Raw genomic sequence first — 21,165 nt, forward strand, 5'->3', positions numbered from 1 at the left:
CCGGAAAAGTCATACACTGTTCTGTCTGCTTCTGCACAGCAAGCAGTTCCGGTGCATCAGGTCTGACACCAACAGGCTCCTGAACAGCTTCTATCTCCCTTGATGTAAGACTGCTAAATAGCTAACAAAATAGCTAACGAAATAGCTAACAAAATAGTTACATGTACTATCTGAGTTGTCCCTTGTATTTTATTCTTATTTGTGCACTGTCTATGCACACTCACAGGGTCCTACACACTCACACACACTGCCACACCAACACACACACAAACGCTCATTCCATCATCTGCTCACTCACAATAATATGCACATACATTTAAAGTGACTCTACACACACGCACCCCCACTCACATACAAGCTGCTGCTACTCTGTTTGTCTTATATTGTGTTGCCTAGTCACCTTACCCTTATATTCCTGCACATTGTAAATATGGTACTGGAACTGACCATGTATATAGTATGCTGACTTTTACTTCATCGTGTTCTTATTATTTCTTATTTTTATATCTTGTGTGTTTTTGTTCTAACTTGTTATATTTAGTATTACATTGTTATTGATTACTGCATTGTTGGGTTTAGAGCTTGCAAGAAAGGCATTTCACTGTACTTGTGCACGTGACATTAAAAACTTTGTCTGTTTCGCAAGTGTTTCCGGAAGTCTGGTGATGTTTCGCCTCTGGGTTTAGAAACTCTGTGGTTGTAGAGAGAAATAAACATAGATGTCTGGCCACATACTAGTAGAACAAATTCATAGGATCATTCCTATTGCACATTTTATACCAGTAGAACACTGGTCACACCAGAGTCGATGTCCGCTGCCCCCGAGGTAATCGCATCATTATTTTACTCCATTAAAATACACCTCAATCCACCGCGTACGCCGATGTCGGCCTTCCGCATCTGTGGTAGAAGGTGGCCGAGCTTCAGCTGTGTTTGTCAGACCAGGAGACATCCCCAAAATCTGCCTTCTCATAAAAACGTCTGTAGTGTCTGAACAGATTTTTGCTCCACAAGCGTCATGGGACTCGTCTGAAGTCGGTACCGCCAATCCGCCAGCTTCTGTCTGTACCGTCCCAACAGTTTGGGCTACACACTAACATGTACAGTAGTACTCACCATTGAAAGGTGACACTCTTAGGAACACGTACATGTCGGTTGTTTCGCTCTAGGATGCACACAAGACTCGTGTGCATCCTACAAGTTTCAAAAGTATGGAAGTACTTTGGTGCCAAAAAAAGGGGTTAAATATGAGTCAATTGAAAATAAAAATCAGAGCTTTCTTATCTCTCAGATAGGCCGAAATCCATAGACACTTCTAAACCTTTATTTTTTTACGATCTGTTTCGCCATTTATGAAACGTTATTCAATGCGTATTATTCAAAGTAGTTTTTTTCATGACAATTAAATTCAGATTAATTTACTTTCTAGAGATGCAAGATGTGAAATAGGCCTTAATCTAAATACTTGAAAATATTCCTATGTAATCATGGGGACTAAGTAGCAATTGGCTTTTGGGTATGCTCCACCTTCTTCGGTATGCTCCGCCTTCTTCTTAATATTCATGATCACTCTTATAAATAGGTGATCATGACCCATCCATGTGGGTGCTTCTGTAGTTGTATCTGAACTGGCTGGACGTGTACCTGAAGTTGTATTTTAACAAGGAAGCCAGGGGTAGAGCATCATGTCAAAACCGTTTTCAGACCACGATAAAAGGAAGCAGATCTCCGTGAGAGGTCTTGCTGGTGTGGAAAATGTCGCAGAACTGAAGGTCGCTTTCAACAGGCATCTCCATTTTACACTGGTCAAGGACAGAAATGTGGCAAACAAACGGGATTACTACTTTGCTCTCGCCAACACTGTGCGCGACCACTTGGTGGGCAGGTGGATCAGAACCCAGCAGTACTATTATGAGAAAGATCCCAAAGTAAGTTCCACTGTTCAAATGCTCATATCATCTGTAACCTCCTAAAAATCCACAGAATAGAATAGAACAAATAAAATGGAATATCAACTAATATAATATAAAGGAATATAGCATAAACTAGTATAATAGAAACTAATGGAATATCAACTAATATAATATAAAGGAATATAGCATAAACTAGTATAATAGAAACGAATGTGATAGAAACTAATATAAACAAAGACAGAAACAAATGGAATAGAATGGGATGTCAAATGTCCCCTTTAGTTTCACAGTAACATCTAGCAATGAAAAATAGACAACATTAGTCATTTATCATGAAGAGCATTCCATGTTAAAAAACAATTAAAATAAGTATATGGGAAATATATGGGCATACTGTGAGAACAGTAAATAACATAGTAATATTCTATTCTGGTGGTCTTGGTCATACCACCCAATATTTGACTAATTCATTTATTATTGTGTGCCTCCGACCTCAGGTGATAATCCCATCGTTCCAGTGGCCAGTGTTATGGGCAGGATAATAGGCAATTTAGGACATATGGTTTGAAAATATCATATTTTTACATTGTAGTTGTCAGATTATTTTACCCTCACTACTTAGAGTAGTGAGTGCATACATTTTTTAAACTTTCTTTTCATACTGATCCCACATGGGAATTGAACCCACAACCCTGGTATTGCAAGTGCCATGCTCTACCAACGGAGCACAAGTTCATAAGAGCTTCAAGGCAATTTACTATCACACCTATCACACATACTGTATACTCTTATCACCCATACTGTTTACTCTTATCACACATACTGTTTACTCTTATCACACATACTGTATACTCTTATCACACATACTGTTTACTCTTATCACACATACTGTTTACTCTTATCACACATACTGTATACTCTTATCACACATACTGTTTACTCTTATCACACATACTGTTTACTCTTATCACACATACTGTTTACTCTTATCACACATACTGTTTACTCTTATCACACATACTGTATACTCTTATCACACATACTGTATACTCTTATCACACATACTGTATACTCTTATCACACATACTGTTTACTCTTATCACACATACTGTATACTCCTATCACACATACTGTATACTCATCACACATACTGTTTACTCCTATCACACATACTGTATACTCATCACACATACTGTTTACTCTTATCACATATACTTTATACTTTTATCACACATACTTTATACTCTTATCACACATACTGTATTCTTTTAACACAGAGTGAAATGACACATGTGAAGCCTGGTTGTATAATTCACTACTGTAAGGGTATTTTACTAGTCATCCCCCAGCAACATGCCACTGACCACAGGGGGTGTCTGTCCCTGGGTTACTTCTCTTTGACAACTGTTGCATTGCTGCATTAATGCAAGCGGTATCACCATGACATTTCCAATTCACTAGTGCTCCTCAGCCGTGATGATCAGCCGATGTTGTGCTGTAATACTAAACCTCTCTGTGACCTTCTCCCCCCGTACATGTTGTTCACCCAGTTCAACCTAGAGCCGATATAGCTACAGCTGTAGGAGTAGCAGAGGTGCCAATTGACATCAACGAGTATCAAGGAGCAGGGGAACACGTTGTTTCCATACACTCATTGATTCGTTTTTAGCAGACTGAGCCTTCGATCTAGTTAATTAGTTCTATCAGACTGAGCCTTCGATCTAGTTAATTTGTTTTATCAGACTGAGCCTTCGATCTAGTTAATTAGTTCTATCAGACTGAGCCTTCGATCTAGTTAATTTGTTTTATCAGACTGAGCCTTCGATCTAGTTAATTAGTTCTATCAGACTGAGCCTTCGATCTAGTTAATTTGTTTTTAGCAGACTGAGCCTTCGATCTAGTTAATTAGTTTTATCAGACTGAGCCTTCGATCTAGTTAATTAGTTTTATCAGACTGAGCCTTCGATCTAGTTAATTAGTTCTATCAGACTGAGCCTTCGATCTAGTTAATTCGTTTTATCAGACTGAGCCTTCGATCTAGTTAATTAGTTTTATCAGACTGAGCCTTCGATCTAGTTAATTAGTTTTATCAGACTGAGCCTACGATCTAGTTCATTCGTTTTATCAGACTGAGCCTACGATCTAGTTAATTAGTTTTATCAGACTGAGCCTTCGATCTAGTTAATTAGTTCTATCAGACTGAGCCTTCGATCTAGTTAATTTGTTTTTAGCAGACTGAGCCTTCGATCTAGTTAATTAGTTTTATCAGACTGAGCCTTCGATCTAGTTAATTAGTTCTATCAGACTGAGCCTACGATCTAGTTCATTCGTTTTATCAGACTGAGCCTACGATCTAGTTAATTAGTTTTATCAGACTGAGCCTTCGATCTAGTTAATTCGTTTTATCAGACTGAGCCTTCGATCTAGTTAATTAGTTCTATCAGACTGAGCCTACGATCTAGTTAATTAGTTCTATCAGACTGAGCCTTCAATCTAGTTTATTAGTTCTATCAGACTGAGCCTACGATCTAGGTTATTAGTTTTATCAGACTGAGCCTTCGATCTAGTTAATTAGTTCTATCAGACTGAGCCTTCGATCTAGTTAATTCGTTTTAGCAGACTGAGCCTTCGATCTAGTTAATTAGTTCTATCAGACTGAGCCTTCGATCTAGTTAATTAGTTCTATCAGACTGAGCCTTCGATCTAGTTAATTAGTTTTATCAGACTGAGCCTTCGATCTAGTTAATTAGTTCTATCAGACTGAGCCTTCGATCTAGTTAATTCGTTCTATCAGACTGAGCCTACGATCTAGTTAATTCGTTTTATCAGACTGAGCCTTCGATCTAGTTTATTAGTTCTATCAGACTGAGCCTTCGATCTAGTTTATTAGTTTTATCAGACTGAGCCTTCGATCTAGTTAATTAGTTCTATCAGACTGAGCCTTCGATCTAGTTTATTAGTTTTATCAGACTGAGCCTTCGATCTAGTTAATTAGTTCTATCAGACTGAGCCTACGATCTAGTTAATTAGTTCTATCAGACTGAGCCTTCGATCTAGTTAATTAGTTTTATCAGACTGAGCCTTCGATCTAGTTAATTAGTTTTATCAGACTGAGCCTTCGATCTAGTTAATTAGTTCTATCAGACTGAGCCTTCAATCTAGTTAATTAGTTTTATCAGACTGAGCCTTCGATCTAGTTAATTAGTTTTATCAGACTGAGCCTTCGATCTATTTAATTAGTTTTATCAGACTGAGCCTTCGATCTAGTTAATTAGTTCTATCAGACTGAGCCTTCGATCTAGTTAATTAGTTCTATCAGACTGAGCCTTCGATCTAGTTAATTAGTTTTATCAGACTGAGCCTACGATCTAGTTAATTAGTTCTATCAGACTGAGCCTTCGATCTAGTTAATTAGTTCTATCAGACTGAGCCTTCAATCTAGTTTATTAGTTCTATCAGACTGAGCCTACGATCTAGTTAATTAGTTCTATCAGACTGAGCCTTCGATCTAGGTTATTAGTTTTATCAGACTGAGCCTTCGATCTAGTTAATTAGTTCTATCAGACTGAGCCTTCGATCTAGGTTATTAGTTTTATCAGACTGAGCCTTCGATCTAGTTAATTAGTTCTATCAGACTGAGCCTTCGATCTAGGTTATTAGTTTTATCAGACTGAGCCTTCGATCTAGTTAATTAGTTCTATCAGACTGAGCCTACGATCTAGGTTATTAGTTTTATCAGACTGAGCCTTCGATCTAGTTAATTAGTTCTATCAGACTGAGCCTTCGATCTAGGTTATTAGTTTTATCAGACTGAGCCTTCGATCTAGTTAATTAGTTTTATCAGACTGAGCCTTCGATCTAGTTAATTAGTTCTATCAGACTGAGCCTTCGATCTAGTTAATTAGTTCTATCAGACTGAGCCTACGATCTAGGTTATTAGTTTTATCAGACTGAGCCTTCGATCTAGTTAATTAGTTTTATCAGACTGAGCCTTCGATCTAGTTAATTAGTTCTATCAGACTGAGCCTTCGATCTAGTTAATTAGTTTTATCAGACTGAGCCTTCGATCTAGTTAATTAGTTCTATCAGACTGAGCCTTCGATCTAGTTAATTAGTTCTATCAGACTGAGCCTTCGATCTAGTTAATTAGTTCTATCAGACTGAGCCTTCTGTGTAGTTGTGAATCAGCCTCTTCCATAACTACCTTATTCATGAAACATCCTTACAGACAGTGAAACCTAGTCAGTAACGATGAACAGGATCTAAAGAGATCTTCTTGACACAGAAAAAAACTAAATCAGATATCAATATTGGAGTGAAAGGGACTGAATGATTGAAACATCAACGAGTGCATTTTAATTCACATGTTTAATTGAGTATTGACTGGTTAATTTACACATATTATTTCATAATATATTAATCATCTAATGAAACCACACACTCTTTAGTTTTAGGATTTAAAAAAACATTTTCTCATGGGTATGGGGGAGGGATGCTGCGTACTGTACTGTGCAATGGAAATATCTAGACGGACAGTCCTGACCTGCAAACCTATATTTCAATTTCGAAATTGGCTCAAATTAGGTTACTGCAAGGGTCAGGGTTAGGGTCAGGGTTAGAGTAAGGATCAGGGTTAGGGTAAGGGTCAGGGTAAAGGTCAGGGTTAGGGTGAGGGTGAGGGTGAGGGTGAGGGTAAGGGTAAGGGTCAGGGTTAGGGTTAGGGTTATGGTAAGGGTAAGGGTAAGTGTAAGGGTACGGGTAAGGGTAAGGGTCAGGGTATGGGTCAGGGTAAGGGTCAGGGTCAGGGTTAGGGTAAGTGTCAGGGTTAGGGTTAGGGTTAGGGTAAGGGTAAGGGTAAGGGTCAGGGTCAGGGTCAGGGTAAGGGTAAGGGTAAGGGTAAAGGTAAAGGTAAGGGTAAGGGTCAGGGTCAGGGTCGGGGTTAGGGTCAGGGACAGTTTTAGATGGTTATTTTACAGGTCAGCAGTGTCCTTATAGTCTCCCCTGTGGAATGAGTTCATTTCTGGATAATATTTTTGACCATTTAGGGGGCCCTCTTTGGCTCAAGAGCACCCCCAGTGGTTAGAATATAATATTTAAGAGATGCCTTGACCCAACATTTCATACTTGTACCTACATTGTTACCAATTTTGTGATAGATGTTCATATTTGTTTCGTACACATTTAGCTGCACATTTACACCTCTTTTGGAGGGTTCACTCGTACACTGTACCCCCAGAGTACAACATTAAGTAATTTATGAGACTTGATACACAGCCCTCAACATACTTGATACTCTAGTGCATCAGTACCCTCCCTGTCCCTGGTACAGCTACAGTATGTTTTCAGACAACTCTTTCACTATTCATGAGTATCACACATAGACTAACCTTTACAACAACCCCAGCTGAAGCTATTTTTGCATGAGCCAAAATGCCAATGTTATGTAACACCAACAGCAATCCGTCTCCCGTAGCACCTATCACCTCTCTTCTCTGTCCTTTGCCCCTTCCTCTCTGCCCTCCCCCTCCTCTCTGTCCTCCGCTCCCTCCTCTCTGCCCTCCTCCCCCTCCTCTCTGCCCACCGTCCCCTCCTCTCCCCTCTCGCCCCTCTACTCTCTCTGCCAGAGAGTGTTCCAGACCTCCCAATCCAAAACCAAGAGAACAACATGTGAAATGTCAAAGGCTAAACTACTGTAAGGCTCAGGTGTCAGATTTCCACGCAGTCGTTCAACAGTCCTTAAAATAATTAAATGCACTTACTAAAACAGCAGACTCTGACTCATTGGGTTAGAGACTTAATAAGATGGCCGTACTCTTAATATTGTCTCTCCTCTGGATGTTAGCTCTGCTACGGTATCCCACTCTCATCTCTCTCTCACTCTATCCCCATCATCTCGTCCTCAGCGTGTGTACTACATCTCCCTGGAGTTTTATATGGGTCGCACCCTGCAGAACACTATGGTGAACCTGGCCCTGGAGAACGCTTGTGATGAGGCCATATACCAGGTGAGCGTTGCTCACAGTCACACAGATCGCTTTTTCATTGCTGTGGCTCACCACTGCAGTCAAACTGACGGCACCTTCTGTAACATAACTACATTTTCTACCCCGCATTCATTTTGATTTATTTGTCAAAATATCTACCCCTGTTTTAACTGAATGTCATGGCCGCAGAGCTGTAATTTGAACCTGACTTGACCTGAACCCCTTTGTTCCGTAGCTGGGTCTGGACATGGAGGAGCTGGAGGACATGGAAGAGGATGCTGGCCTGGGAAATGGTGGTCTTGGCCGTCTTGCCGGTCAGTTGCCTAGCTACTTCCTCTCACAGAGAGAGTGCAACATTCGTGTGCCTTAGACAATATTATGAATTATACTAGAATGATCAAAACATTAAAATAACGATATAACACGATAATAAACATGATAAGTTAATTTAGCCAGTGTAACCCTAACCTAAGCCTTCCCTGGTCATCAGCATGCTTCCTGGACTCAATGGCTTCTCTAGGCCTTGCTGCCTATGGCTATGGTATCCGCTATGAGTTTGGCATCTTCAACCAGAAGATTGTCAATGGCTGGCAGGTAACCTATATACACTCCTATGCTTTTTAACTTTTTCTTTGGTTTCCCCATCATGTTCAGACCATAAGGGGAGTACTGTGAAACAACGTTGCCCGACAGACTGTATTACATTTACATTTTTGTCATTTAGCAGATCCAGAGCATCTTACAGTTAGTGCATTCATCTTAAGACCGCTAGTTGAGACAACCACATATTATAGTCGTAGAAAATACACTTTCCCTCAATAAAGTAGTTATCAGCAAAGCCAGTGCAAGTAGGAACATATTATATTTGTTGTATAACCCAATGATTGACAGGTTGAGGAGGCCGATGATTGGTTGCGCTACGGAAACCCCTGGGAGAAGGCCCGCCCTGAGTACATGCGCCCCGTCAAGTTCTATGGCAGGACCGAGCACACCCCAGATGGTGTGAAATGGGTTGACACTCAGGTGAATAAAGGACAGGGGACGGGGTGTGATTGAGCATAGGAGTGTGTGTGTGTGTGTGTGTGTGTGTGTGTGTGTGTGTGTGCGTGTGTGTGTGTGTGTGTGTGTGTGTGTGTGTGTGTGTGTGTGTGTGTGTGTGTGTGTGTGTGTGTGTGTGTGTGTGTGTGTGTGTGTGCGTGCGTGCGTGCGTGCGTGCGTGCGTGCGTGCGTGCGTGCGAGAGAAGGGAGAGAAAAACAAGGTGTTGCTACGGCAACTGGATGCCACCAATGGACCATCAATGAATATGGATTCTGTTAGCAGGTTTCTTTAAGTTCAGTCTCTTGTAATTGTTTTGACAGGTAGTGCTGGCTCTGCCATATGACACCCCTATTCCCGGCTACAGGAACAACATTGTCAACACCATGAGACTGTGGTCTGCTAAGGCCCCATGTGACTTCAACCTGAAAGACTGTAAGTCTACACTCTGCTTGGCTAATTGTTTTCACATTGACTGGCTGCATTCCACCATTTCATATGCTTATTTTGTCAAATCTGAAAATGGCTAACATGGCTACTCATGTAGCATGACATAATTGGCCACCGGGAACCATTATCCTTATAGTGTGTTTTTCCCTTTCTCAACAGTCAACGTTGGTGGCTACATTCAGGCTGTGTTGGACAGAAACTTGTGTGAGAACATTTCCCGCGTGCTATACCCCAACGATAATGTAAGGATAGATTTCTCTCTAATATCCAAGTGCAGCGAATATATACTGTATATACTGTACAGTGCATTCAGAAAGTATTCAGACCCCTTCCCTTTTCCACATTTTGTTATGTTACAACCTTATTCTAAAATAGATTAAAAACATGTATACCCCATAATGACAAAGCGAAAACAGGTTTTTAGAAAACGCTACACATTTATTAAAAATTAAAAACAGATAACTTATTTACATAACTCTTCAGACCCTTTACTATGAGACTCAAAATGGATCTCAGGTGCATCCTGTTTCCATTGGTCATCCTTGAGATGTTTCTACAACTTGATTGGAGTCCACCTGTGGAATGGACATTATTTGGAAAGGAACACACCTGTCTATATAAGATCCCACAGTTGACAGTGAATGTCAAAGCAAAACCAAGCCATGAGGTTGAAGGAATTGTCCATAGAGCTCCGAGGCAGGATTGTGTCGAGGCACAGATCTGGGGAAGGGTACCAAGACAATTCTGCAGCATTGAAGGTCACCAAGAACACAGTGGCCTCCATCATTCTTAAATGGAAGAAGTTTGGAATCACCAAGACTCCTCCTAGAGCTGGCCGTCTCTGCAAACTGAGCAATCAGGGGACAAGGGCCTTGGTCAGGGAGGTGATCAAGAACCCAATGGTCACTCTGAAAGAGCTCCAGAGTTCCTCTGTGGAGATGGGAGAAACTTCCAGAAGGACAACCATCTCTGCAGCACTCCACCAATCAGGCCTTTATTTTAGAGTGGCCAGATGGAAGCCACTCCTCAGTGAAAGGCACATGACAGCCTGCTAAAGGACTCCCAGACCATGAGAAACAATTAAACTCTTTGACTTGAATGACAAGCGTCAGAGTGCTCAGGACCTCAGACTGGGGCAAAGGTTAACCTTCCAACAGGACAACGAACCGAGCACAGCCAAGAAAACGCAGGAGTGGCTTAGGGACAAGTCTCTGAATGTCCTTGAATGGCCCAGCCAGAGCCCGGACTTGAACCTGATCTAACATCTCTGGAGAGACCTGAAAATAGCTGTGCAGTGACGCTTCCCATCCAACCTGACAGAGCTTAAGAGGATCTGCAGAGAAGAATGGGAGAAACTCCCCAAATTCAGGTGTGCCAAGCTTGTAGTGTCATACCCAGGAAGACTCAAGGCTGTAATCACTGTCAAATGTGCTTCAACAAAGTATTGCGTAAACGGTCTGAGGGGGGATATGATGGGGGCGTGGGGGTCTATGTAAATGTGCTATTTCTAAAACCTGTTTTTGCGTTGTCATTATGGGGTATTGATGGGTATATTGAAAAGTATTGATGGGTACATTTCATCAATGTTAAAATAAGGCTTTAATGTACCAAAAGGTGGAAAAGTCAAGTGGTCCAAATACTTTACGAATATACTGTAGATATTCTATTTTAGATATAGAACATATTATAACATGTCTGATCTATATTCTGTATTTCCCCCCAATAAAAATGACTGGTATTGACTGGAATTTGAAAACAAGTGAATTGTGTTGAATTGAAGATGGCGACAGACAGATGTGCAGGTCAGTGTGGATTCACCACGACATGTCTTTCTCCCCAGTTCTTTGAGGGCAAGGAGCTGCGTCTGAAGCAGGAGTACTTTGTGGTGGCCGCCACTCTGCAGGACGTCATCCGTCGTTTCAAGGCCTCAAAGTTTGGCTCCAGAGAGGTCGTCCGCACAGACTTTGCCGAGCTACCAAACAAAGTGAGAACCACCTATTGGTTATTCAAACCTATACTGATATGTTTTCATGTCACTTACAGTTGTGGTACCCTTGTGGCACGATTTGCTCTCTTTCTTTTAAAATAAGTTGAAATTGTTGTTTCATTTACAACGTATTTGTTTGATTTGCAATGACACTGGACCCAAAAAATTATCATCAAAACTGACATTTCTATTTTTCTAGTAAAAAAAAATGGCCTGGACTAAATGATTCAAAATTCCAATTAATTTGGCAATTGTGTCGTTTATCTCACCTGTGGTAAGTTACAGGTGCCTGCAGAATACAAATAACCTTTCAACCTGTTTTGAAAAGAGAAGACTGAAAATTTTCCTCCATTGTAAAGTGCAATGGTGCCAATATATGTGACTGCAACTCCATGTCACTGGCTTAAGTATAGTTGTATTGATGACTTGTTCTGGTGTGAATGCGTGATATAATAAAAAGAATAACAATGTACTCAATGTCTTTCACATCCAGGTTGCCATCCAGCTGAATGACACTCACCCTGCCATGGCTATTCCTGAGCTGATGAGGGTCCTGGTTGATGAGGAGAAGCTGGGTTGGGACAAGGTGAGTGGAAGCTGATGAGGGTCCTGGTTAATGAGGAGCTGAAATGATTTATATATACACTAGATAACTGATTGGGGGTGCTGTGTTGAAGCCACCTTGCCTCCATCTTGGCACTCCCTCACCATTGTAAACAAATATTTTAAAAGCTATATAAATGTATGTATTAATGTCTACATGTGTTTTTGCCACATGTATTATATTACAGACACCTTAATGCATACTTTAAAATTATATTATATGAGCTAAACATACAAATAAAACATGAGAAAAATTACTGTCCCCACCACAACACAAACATACTTAAATTCATAATGATACCAGCAGGGGGCAAACAATACCAGCATAGTAGAATGTGTAGGCTTGGCAACACACTACAGATAAAGATTTAGAACAAATGTAAAGCTAGGACTACTAAGACTTCCATTAATGTATCCTACTTCTGTCTAGAGAGGGTCAAATGAACCATGAGGTATACAAATGGTATTATCTTACCTCTGTCCCTGTGTGTGTCCAGGCCTGGGACGTGTGTGTCCGTACATGTGCCTACACAAACCACACCGTGCTGCCTGAGGCCCTGGAGCGCTGGCCCATTGACCTGTTCCATCACCTGTTGCCCCGTCACCTGGAGATCATCTTCGAGATCAACCATCGCTTCATGGAGGTACGTGAGACCGATGGCATAAAGACTAATGGTAGCCTACCATACAGAAAGTGTTGATTACAGATCAGTGTTCCTTAAGCTTTATCTAACTGAAACGATTGTACCACCATGTATTATTATAGGCTAACTTTATTGAAATCAAACTTTGTTACAGAGTATTAATGTCCACCTTGTGGAAACCTAAACCTTTGTTTGACCTGTCCCTCCAGTATGTTGCCTCTAAGTTCCCTGGAGACCACGACCGTATGCGCCGCATGTCCCTGATTGAGGAGGGAGGATGCAAGAAAGTCAACATGGCTCATCTGTGTATCGTTGGTTCCCATGCTGTCAACGGCGTGGCCCGCATCCACTCTGAGATCCTCATCGCCACTCTGTACGTGTCCGACACAAACACAAATACATTTAAACCATCATATTTAAACGGCACAAACGCAACACATACACATTATGATAACATTGGTGACGGGTGCACAATGTTGATTGGATTTGTTTGAAGAGCTGAAGTGACCTCGTTTGATATTGTTTGTGCTACTATGTGCAGGTTCAAGGACTTCTATGAGTTGGACCCACACAAGTTTCAGAACAAGACCAATGGGATCACCCCCCGTCGCTGGCTGGTTATGTGCAACCCCGGTTTGGCGGAGGTCATCGCAGAGGTGCGGGGTTGTTACAAAAGTGTTACCATTTAGAATGAGAGACTTTCACTGGATGTAGCCATTTGTCTATATGAAGAAATATATATTCATCCTTATATTCATAGAATCATTTATAATATCGGTGTAGTTAAATCGATGTTTCTGTTCTTGATGATAGTATCAGTAAGCGTGTACCTGCACACTTAACATTTCTCATGTCATCCCGTTGGTCAGAAAATTGGAGAGGAGTTTATCCGTGACCTTGACCAGCTTAAGCGACTGTTGAAGTTCATTAATGATGATGCTTTCATCCGTGACATCGCCAAAGTCAAGCAGGTGAGTCTCACTAAGTTGTCACCTCTGGTGTTTACTAAGATACTGTAACAGTATATGTATGTCTGTGTTAACTCCACGCCCCCATCATATCCCCCCTTATGTAGGAGAACAAGCTGAAGTTCGCTGTGCACCTGGAGGAGCACTACAAGGTCAAGATCAACCCCCAGTCCATGTTTGATTTCCAAGTCAAAAGAATCCACGAGTACAAGAGACAGCTGCTCAACTGTCTGCACATGATCACCTACTACAACCGTTAGTACTACTTTGGCACTCACTCACTCACTCACTCACTCACTCACTCACTCACTCACTCACTCACTAACTATATACCCCTCTGTCTCTTTATCAGGTATCAAGAAGGAGCCCAACAAGCACTGGACCCCAAGAACCATCATGGTCGGAGGAAAGGTATGTTTGGTGGCCCTCATCCTTCACAGCCGCCAGCGTGTAGTTACAGGAAGTACATATAGAACAATACCTCCCATCCACAACTCACTGTTTTTATGCAACGCCCTCTCCCCCCCTGCTTTTCTCCCAGGCTGCACCAGGCTACCACACAGCCAAGATGATCATCCGTCTCATCACAGCTATCGGTGAGGTTGTCAACCACGACCCCGTTGTCGGCGACCGCCTCAAAGTCATCTTCCTGGAGAACTACAGAGTCACCCTGGCTGAGAAAGGTGACTGACTAACCCGTAACTCCATGGGTATCTGTTGTTGTAACGTATACTCTTCTTGTACTGCATCCCTATGCTTATAGTTTTGCTCACCCTCCTTGTCTCCTCCCAGCCATCCCCTCTGCCGACCTGTCTGAGCAGATCTCTACAGCTGGCACAGAGGCCTCTGGCACTGGTAACATGAAGTTCATGCTGAATGGTGCTCTGACCATCGGCACCATGGATGGAGCCAACGTGGAGATGGCCGAGGAGGCCGGAGAGGAAAACCTCTTCATCTTCGGTATGAGAGTGGAGGATGTGGACGCAATGGACGCCGGCAAAGGGTGAGCATGGGGATCGGAAGGCAGAGAGGACACTGGGTTAGGGTAAGGGACAGGGAAGTAAGGAGAAATTCATCCACAGGAATGGGAGTGCTGTAAGTGGAGAAGGGGATTACAGAGGCCGTGCCAGTCAGGTTACAGAGCCGTGCCAGTCAGGATACAGAGGCCGTGCCAGTCAGGTTACAGAGGCCGTGCCAGTCAGGAACAGAGGCTGTGCCAGTCAGGATACAGAGGTTGTGCCAGTCAGGATACAGAGGCCGTGCCAGTCAGGAACAGACGCTGTGCCAGTCAGGATACAGAGGCCGTGCCAGTCAGGTTACAGAGGCCGTGCCAGTCAGGATACAGAGGCCGTGCCAGTCAGGAACAGAGGCGGTGCCAGTCAGGTTACAGAGGCCGTGCCAGTCAGGATACAGAGGCCGTGCCAGTCAGGATACAGAGGCCGTGCCAGTCAGGAACAGAGGTTGTGCCAGTCAGGATACAGAGGCCGTGCCAGTCAGGATACAGAGGCCGTGCCAGTCAGGTTACAGAGGCCGTGCCAGTCAGGATACAGAGGCCGTGCCAGTCAGGAACAGAGGCTGTGCCAGTCAGGATACAGAGGTTGTGCCAGTCAGGATACAGAGGCTGTGCCAGTCAGGATACAGAGGTTGTGCCAGTCAGGATACAGAGGCTGTACCAGTCAGGTTACAGAGGCCATGCCAGTCAGAATACAGAGGCTGTGGCAGTCAGGATACAGAGGCCGTGCCAGTCAGGTTACAGAGGCCGTGCCAGTCAGGATACAGAGGCCGTGCCAGTCAGGAACAGAGGCTGTGCCAGTCAGGATACAGAGGTTGTGCCAGTCAGGATACAGAGGCTGTGCCAGTCAGGATACAGAGGTTGTGCCAGTCAGGATACAGAGGCTGTACCAGTCAGGTTACAGAGCCCATGCCAGTCAGAATACAGAGGCTGTGGCAGTCAGGATACAGAGGCCGTGCCAGTCAGGATACAGAGGCTGTGGCAGTCAGGATACAGAGATAGACAAGTGACAGGGCAGACATACTGACTGGCCAGGTCTCCCTTGTATCTCAACGTTTAAGATAACACGTTTTTCTGTTTAAGATAATAGAGAGACAAAACCGAACTGGAGAGAGCGTCCTTCTGAAAAGCGAGATATAAACACTGCCTTTGTCTTGCACAGATACCATGCCTCTGAGTACTACAACCGTATTCCCGAGCTGAAGCAGGCCATGGACCAGATTGCTGGCGGCTACTTCAGTCCCAAGCAGCCTGACCTCTTCAAGGAACTTGTGGACCTGCTGATGCACCACGATAGGTAATCACATCAACACACACGCTCACTCACGCTCACTCACACTCACTCACACTCACACAGAGGGCCATGCAATGACCTTTGGTGGGGGAGGTGCTCAAAGTTTTTTTTTAAAGGGCACACTCACTCATCACACATTGTAGAAGTAGCAAGCTAGAACCACAGATGAAAGGGAGTTAAGCGTCTTTGCCCCTGTTGGGGTGGGCTATACTAGCTGATCATTAGTAATACAGGCCAGAGGAATTAGCTAGTTAACTAGGCTATGCTGTCAAAACAAGCACACTAGTCCTTACTTATTTGAATTTTTTCTACTCTGACAAACAGTCTACCTGCAGTTGCCCCTTCCCTGGCCCTGACCGTGAGATAGAACACATGCTAGCAACCCCAAAGTAACCTACTGGTGGTATTTTTTAAATTCGCTACGAGGTGGTGGTAGGTAGCTCGCACAGGCAACGAGGACGAGCACAGCAACTCACTGCGCCAGTGGCAGAAGGGTAGAGGGGGGACTTTTTCAAGATTTATGAGTTGAGGAGAAATTATCTAGTTAGATAGGCAAGTTGTTGTATTTAACATTACAAGATAGAAAAGAGATGATTTCATGTGTTATTTCATAGTGTTGATGTCTTTACTATTATTCCACAATGCAGAAATAAAGAAAAACCTTGCATGAGTAGGTGTGTCCAACCTTTTGATTGGTACTGTATATATATTTTTTATACCCCACCAATCAAAATGGAAGGCTTTATGTGTGCAGATGCACCTGAAATGTATGTTCTTGTATTTATTGTTATCTAATGTTTTATGCACAGGTTCAAGGTGTTTGCTGACTATGAAGACTACATCAAATGCCAGGACAAGGTCAACCAACTGTACAAGGTCAGTCTTACGGCTAAACAGCATAGGTTCTAGGTCACCTGGTTAAGGTATCTGTCCATACCTTCTCAAATATTGCACTGCAAAAAGTGAACTCTAAGCAAGCCTAAATATCTTATATTAGGTGAGAATTGTTCTTATTTCAAGACATTTTTCAAGATATTTTATCTTAATAAGACGATAAAGGTAAAATATCTTGAAAGAAGATAAATTACTCGTATTAAGCCTTTTTTAGATTGCTAAGAAAGAAAAAAAAGCACACTCAATTTAAGTGAATTTATCACTCAATATAAGATATTTAGGCTTGCTTAGATTTCACTTTATGCAGTGTGATCTCAACAATCTTTCCTTCCCTCCTGTCTGTCCCTCCGTCTCTTTCTACTAACAGAATCCCAAGGAATGGACCAAGATGGTGATCCATAACATTGCGGGCTGTGGTAAATTCTCCAGTGACCGCACCATTGCCCAGTACGCCCGAGAGATCTGGGGCGTGGAGCCCAGCCTGGAAAAGATCCCTGCCCCCGATGAGAAACTCAAATAAGCTGTCCGTCCAAACCCATCCCCACCACTTACCCCATGCTACTGCTGTTAGGAGATAAGCACCATTAGATATGTCTGAGGAGAATGGCAAAGATTTCTCAAAGCACTTGAATGACTGTAATGATTGATGCCTGTCTAATTTGTCTCATACACAGAGTTCTGGCTATTCACACGGCTCATACCTTATTGTGACAGGTCTTGAGACCAGAATAGCAATAAATGAAGCAATGCCTTCTGTTTTGTAAAAATAGAGATGTGAATTTACGGGTGTTCGCTGTTCCGTCACTAATCAGACCGTGTAGGTAGTTACAATCTAAACTGCTGTTGTGGCGAAGACATGAGTTGTGTGGTGGGTTTTGTGTTTGGTTGTGCATTCTGGAGTTTATCAAAATGTATGTAGGCTTGGATCCATTCTGAATGAGTTCCTGTGGTCTGAAATGCAAGAGTAGGTTGAGCTGTGTGTTTTTTATCTTAGCTTGAATGCTGTCAGTATCGTGCATGCATTCTCAAAGCATAGACTCTAGTTCATGATGAGAACAATCATTCTCTTTGTGTACTGCCAAGACCCTGCTGTGTTTGCCCCTCTTAGCGGAGCGTCTGCTCTTTTCTGTCCATAAAATGGATGGATGGGTTTGACCCTCTACATCCCATCTACCTTACATGTATGGCAGTGTGGACTGGTGAGGGTAGAACGTCTCATAATAGTGGCCGCAACGGACTGGATGGAATGGCTTCAAACACATAGAAACCATGTGGAAACCATGTGGAAACCATGTGTTTGATGTAGTTGATACCATTCCAGATATTCTGCCCAGACATTAAAACAAGCCCGTTCTCCCCAATTAAGGTGCCAGCAACCTCCTGTGATGTATGGTGCCTCACCCTCTGAGGGGACACAGGCCTGCTCCAATATGTTGTCTGAATCTCCCACAGAAGGGTTGCTGAGGGGACACAGGCCTGCTTCAATATGTTGTCTGAATCTCCCACAGAAGGGTTGCTGAGGGGACACAGGCCTGCTTCAATATGTTGTCTGAATCTCCCACAGAAGGGTTGCTGAGGGGACACAGGCCTGCTTCAATATGTTGTCTGAATCTCCCACAGAAGGGTTGCTGAGGGGAGGACGGCTCAAAATAATGACTGGAATGGAGTGACAGGAATGGTATCAACAACCTGGAAACCATGTGTTGGATACTATTCCGTTCCAGCCGTTACTACGAGCGTGACCTCCCCAATGAAGCTGCAACCAGCTACCTGTGGATCTAGTATTTTCACTTTTTAATTGTGTAGAAAAAACTATGCTAAACACAGCTTTATGTTTGTCTTTACCTGAAGAAAATAACGTATCCATGTAGTCTATTCTAGCCTGGGAACCAGTGAAGCAGAGCAGCGGAGGGGTGGGATAACACAGCTGCTCCACAGTTGGAGGAAGCGTGTCAGTGTTTTGATGTTGGAACCCACATAATGGCCTTGCCACCCATTCTGAAACCCAGCTCTCTGTTTGTTTCACCTTACGACTGTCAATAATGCCAACTGTGGCCAACGAAGCCTCATCCTCCTACCCCATCTTTTCAGGATGTTCTAGTCTAGTTATACAAACACATTAAAGTATACTAGACACTAAGGCCTTTTGTCTTTTCTTCACCACGCACAAACATTCCACTATCAGCATGGGCATTCTAGAGATGTTGCATCTTGGAATTGAAGACACATGTCCCCGAACTGAAATTATGAAACAGTATAGTTGCCACCTCCCACTGGGCACAAACTGGTTGAATCAACGTTGTTTCAATGTAATTTCTCAACATATTGTGACAAATCATCCAAAGAAAGTCAACAAAAAACTGTTGTTTTGAGTGGAAATTTAAACCATAGGGTTATGTCATCATGGTAACCAAATTTTGACATAGATTAACCTTTACTCAAATATGTGGAATTTGTACCTTTAAAACAACGTCGGATCTTCAACGTTACATCCACTATCAGGAAAAAAATATATAGGCTGTGCAGCAGCTCTTGCTGGGAAAAATAATTATTTATTGCTACCCTCTGGTCTCACATCCAGGTATTTTTTTGTGCTTTTACGTGATATCCAATTGGTAGTTACAGTTTTGTCCCATCCCAGGTCGAGAGCCATGCGACCTCCGAAACACGACTCTGCCAAGCAGCACTGCTACTTGACACACTGCTCCCACCAATGTGTCAGACTCACAGGGGTGGGCAACTACAGTCCTCGTGGGCCTGATTGGGGTCACACTTTTTCTCCATCCCTAGCAAACACAGCTGATTAATCAAATTGCATTCTAAACTGAAGATCATGAATAGGTGATTATTGGAGTCAGGTGTGTTAGTTCGGGCTGGAGCAAAACTGTGACACCAATCAGGCCCTTGAGGACTGGAATTGCCCACCCCTGTCAGAGGAAACCCCATCCTGCTGGCAACCCTGTCAGCTTGCAGGTGCACAGCCCGCCACAAGGAGTCGCTAGAGCGCAATTGCGACAAGGAAATCCAGGCCGGCCAAATCCTCCCCGAACCCAGATGACACTGGGCCAATTGTGCGCCGCCTCATGGGACTCCTGGTCATGGCCAGCTGTGACACAGGCTGGGATCGAACCCAGGTCTGTAGTGATGTCTCAAGCTGATGCCTTAGACTGCTGTGCCACTCAGGAGGCCCTTGCATCCAGGGTTTTAACCAAGCCCTGCTTAGCTATGATATTTGTCACTGACTATTACCAATGTGCTATCATGAGAATGATTGTTGAGCGATCTACACATACAAATAAAATAGATTCACTGTGGCTATCAAAGTCATTCCAAAGGGTAGGATTAAAAGACCAAATTAAATGTGACCTTTCTTTGTCACTCAAATACACTACCGGTCAAAAGTTTTAGAACATCTACTCATTCAAGGGTTTTTCTTTATTTTGACTATTTTCTACATTATAGAATAATAGTGAAGACATCAAAACTATGAAATAACACATATGGAATAATGTAGTAACCAAAAAAGTGTTAAACAAATCAAAATATGTTTTACATTTGAGATTCTTCAAAGTATCCACCCTTTGCCTTGATGACAACTTTGCACACTCTTGTCATTATCACTATTATTTCTACACTGTAGAAAATAGTAACAATGAAGAGAAATCCTTCAATGAGTAGATGTTCTAAAACATTTGACTGGTAGTGTACCTACCTGTATGTTCAATGATGCCATAGAGGCCTATTTAACATTTCCAAAGTCATCAACAGCTATTGTTTCAATTCAACACAGAACCCAACTAAAAATAGACAATACAACAGGCAGTGACTATTTTTATAATATTTATTAACACTCGCTTGCTTGGTGGACGAGACAACGGAAAAAACACCACCTGCTGGAGGGAGACAGATTTTCTGCTGAATTGGGCCTCTCTCTTCCTCTCTGATGATTTTGAATTGTGTTTGGTTGTGAAGGAGATTTTTCTTAATTTAAAGTTCATTTCAAGTCTCAGTTGATGTAGTCCTATTCTTTAACTTTGATTTTTGGTTGAGATGGAGACACAATTAAATATCACTTTAGAAATACAATACATTGCCTTTTAACTTACGACAAGATCACAAATTATACTGTATGTTTGATTCACGTCGCCAACTCAACCAAAAATCAAAGTTAAATTATGGGATTAAGCCAGTGGCTCAGATGTAATTATCCAAGTAGTAGACACATCTCCGTTAAATGTTGAAATTTGGTTGCGTTGTCAACCAAATCTTACAAACTAATATAACATTTAACCTTAAAATGAGTAACACATCCATGGCCACATTTTGAGGTTACTGTAACTATACATTTATTCATATGTAATCATATAAAGTGTGCATGTT

At 42.5% G+C, this 21,165-nt stretch overlaps 1 protein-coding gene across 1 annotated transcript; it reads left to right on the plus strand.

The window, feature by feature from the left end:
• The first annotated feature begins 1,606 nt into the window (after positions 1 to 1,606).
• pygma (phosphorylase, glycogen, muscle A) lies at positions 1,607 to 18,925 on the plus strand. Its single transcript, XM_035771749.2, has 20 exons — positions 1,607 to 1,928; positions 7,817 to 7,918; positions 8,133 to 8,211; positions 8,388 to 8,491; positions 8,789 to 8,920; positions 9,257 to 9,368; positions 9,543 to 9,625; positions 11,224 to 11,367; positions 11,864 to 11,956; positions 12,471 to 12,617; positions 12,827 to 12,990; positions 13,159 to 13,273; positions 13,487 to 13,588; positions 13,693 to 13,840; positions 13,938 to 13,996; positions 14,127 to 14,268; positions 14,378 to 14,588; positions 15,760 to 15,894; positions 16,701 to 16,767; positions 17,153 to 18,925. The coding sequence occupies exons 1-20, from the start codon at positions 1,686 to 1,688 to the stop codon at positions 17,303 to 17,305; spliced, it is 2,535 nt and encodes an 844-aa protein (XP_035627642.1). The 5' UTR covers positions 1,607 to 1,685; the 3' UTR covers positions 17,306 to 18,925.
• The last annotated feature ends 2,240 nt before the right edge of the window (positions 18,926 to 21,165 follow it).

Source organism: Oncorhynchus keta, chromosome 6 (genome assembly GCF_023373465.1).
Source record: "Oncorhynchus keta strain PuntledgeMale-10-30-2019 chromosome 6, Oket_V2, whole genome shotgun sequence".
In the NCBI taxonomy this organism is placed as follows: domain Eukaryota; kingdom Metazoa; phylum Chordata; class Actinopteri; order Salmoniformes; family Salmonidae; genus Oncorhynchus; species Oncorhynchus keta.

Excerpts from the sequence above, each read along its gene's own strand:
- pygma (XM_035771749.2), top strand. The coding sequence starts at position 1,686 with ATGTCAAAACCGTTTTCAGACCACGATAAAAGGAAGCAGATCTCCGTG. Across the intron at positions 8,921-9,256 it reads TGAAATGGGTTGACACTCAG|GTAGTGCTGGCTCTGCCATA; the intron begins GTGAATAAAGGA and ends TTGTTTTGACAG. Across the intron at positions 11,957-12,470 it reads AGAAGCTGGGTTGGGACAAG|GCCTGGGACGTGTGTGTCCG; the intron begins GTGAGTGGAAGC and ends GTGTGTGTCCAG.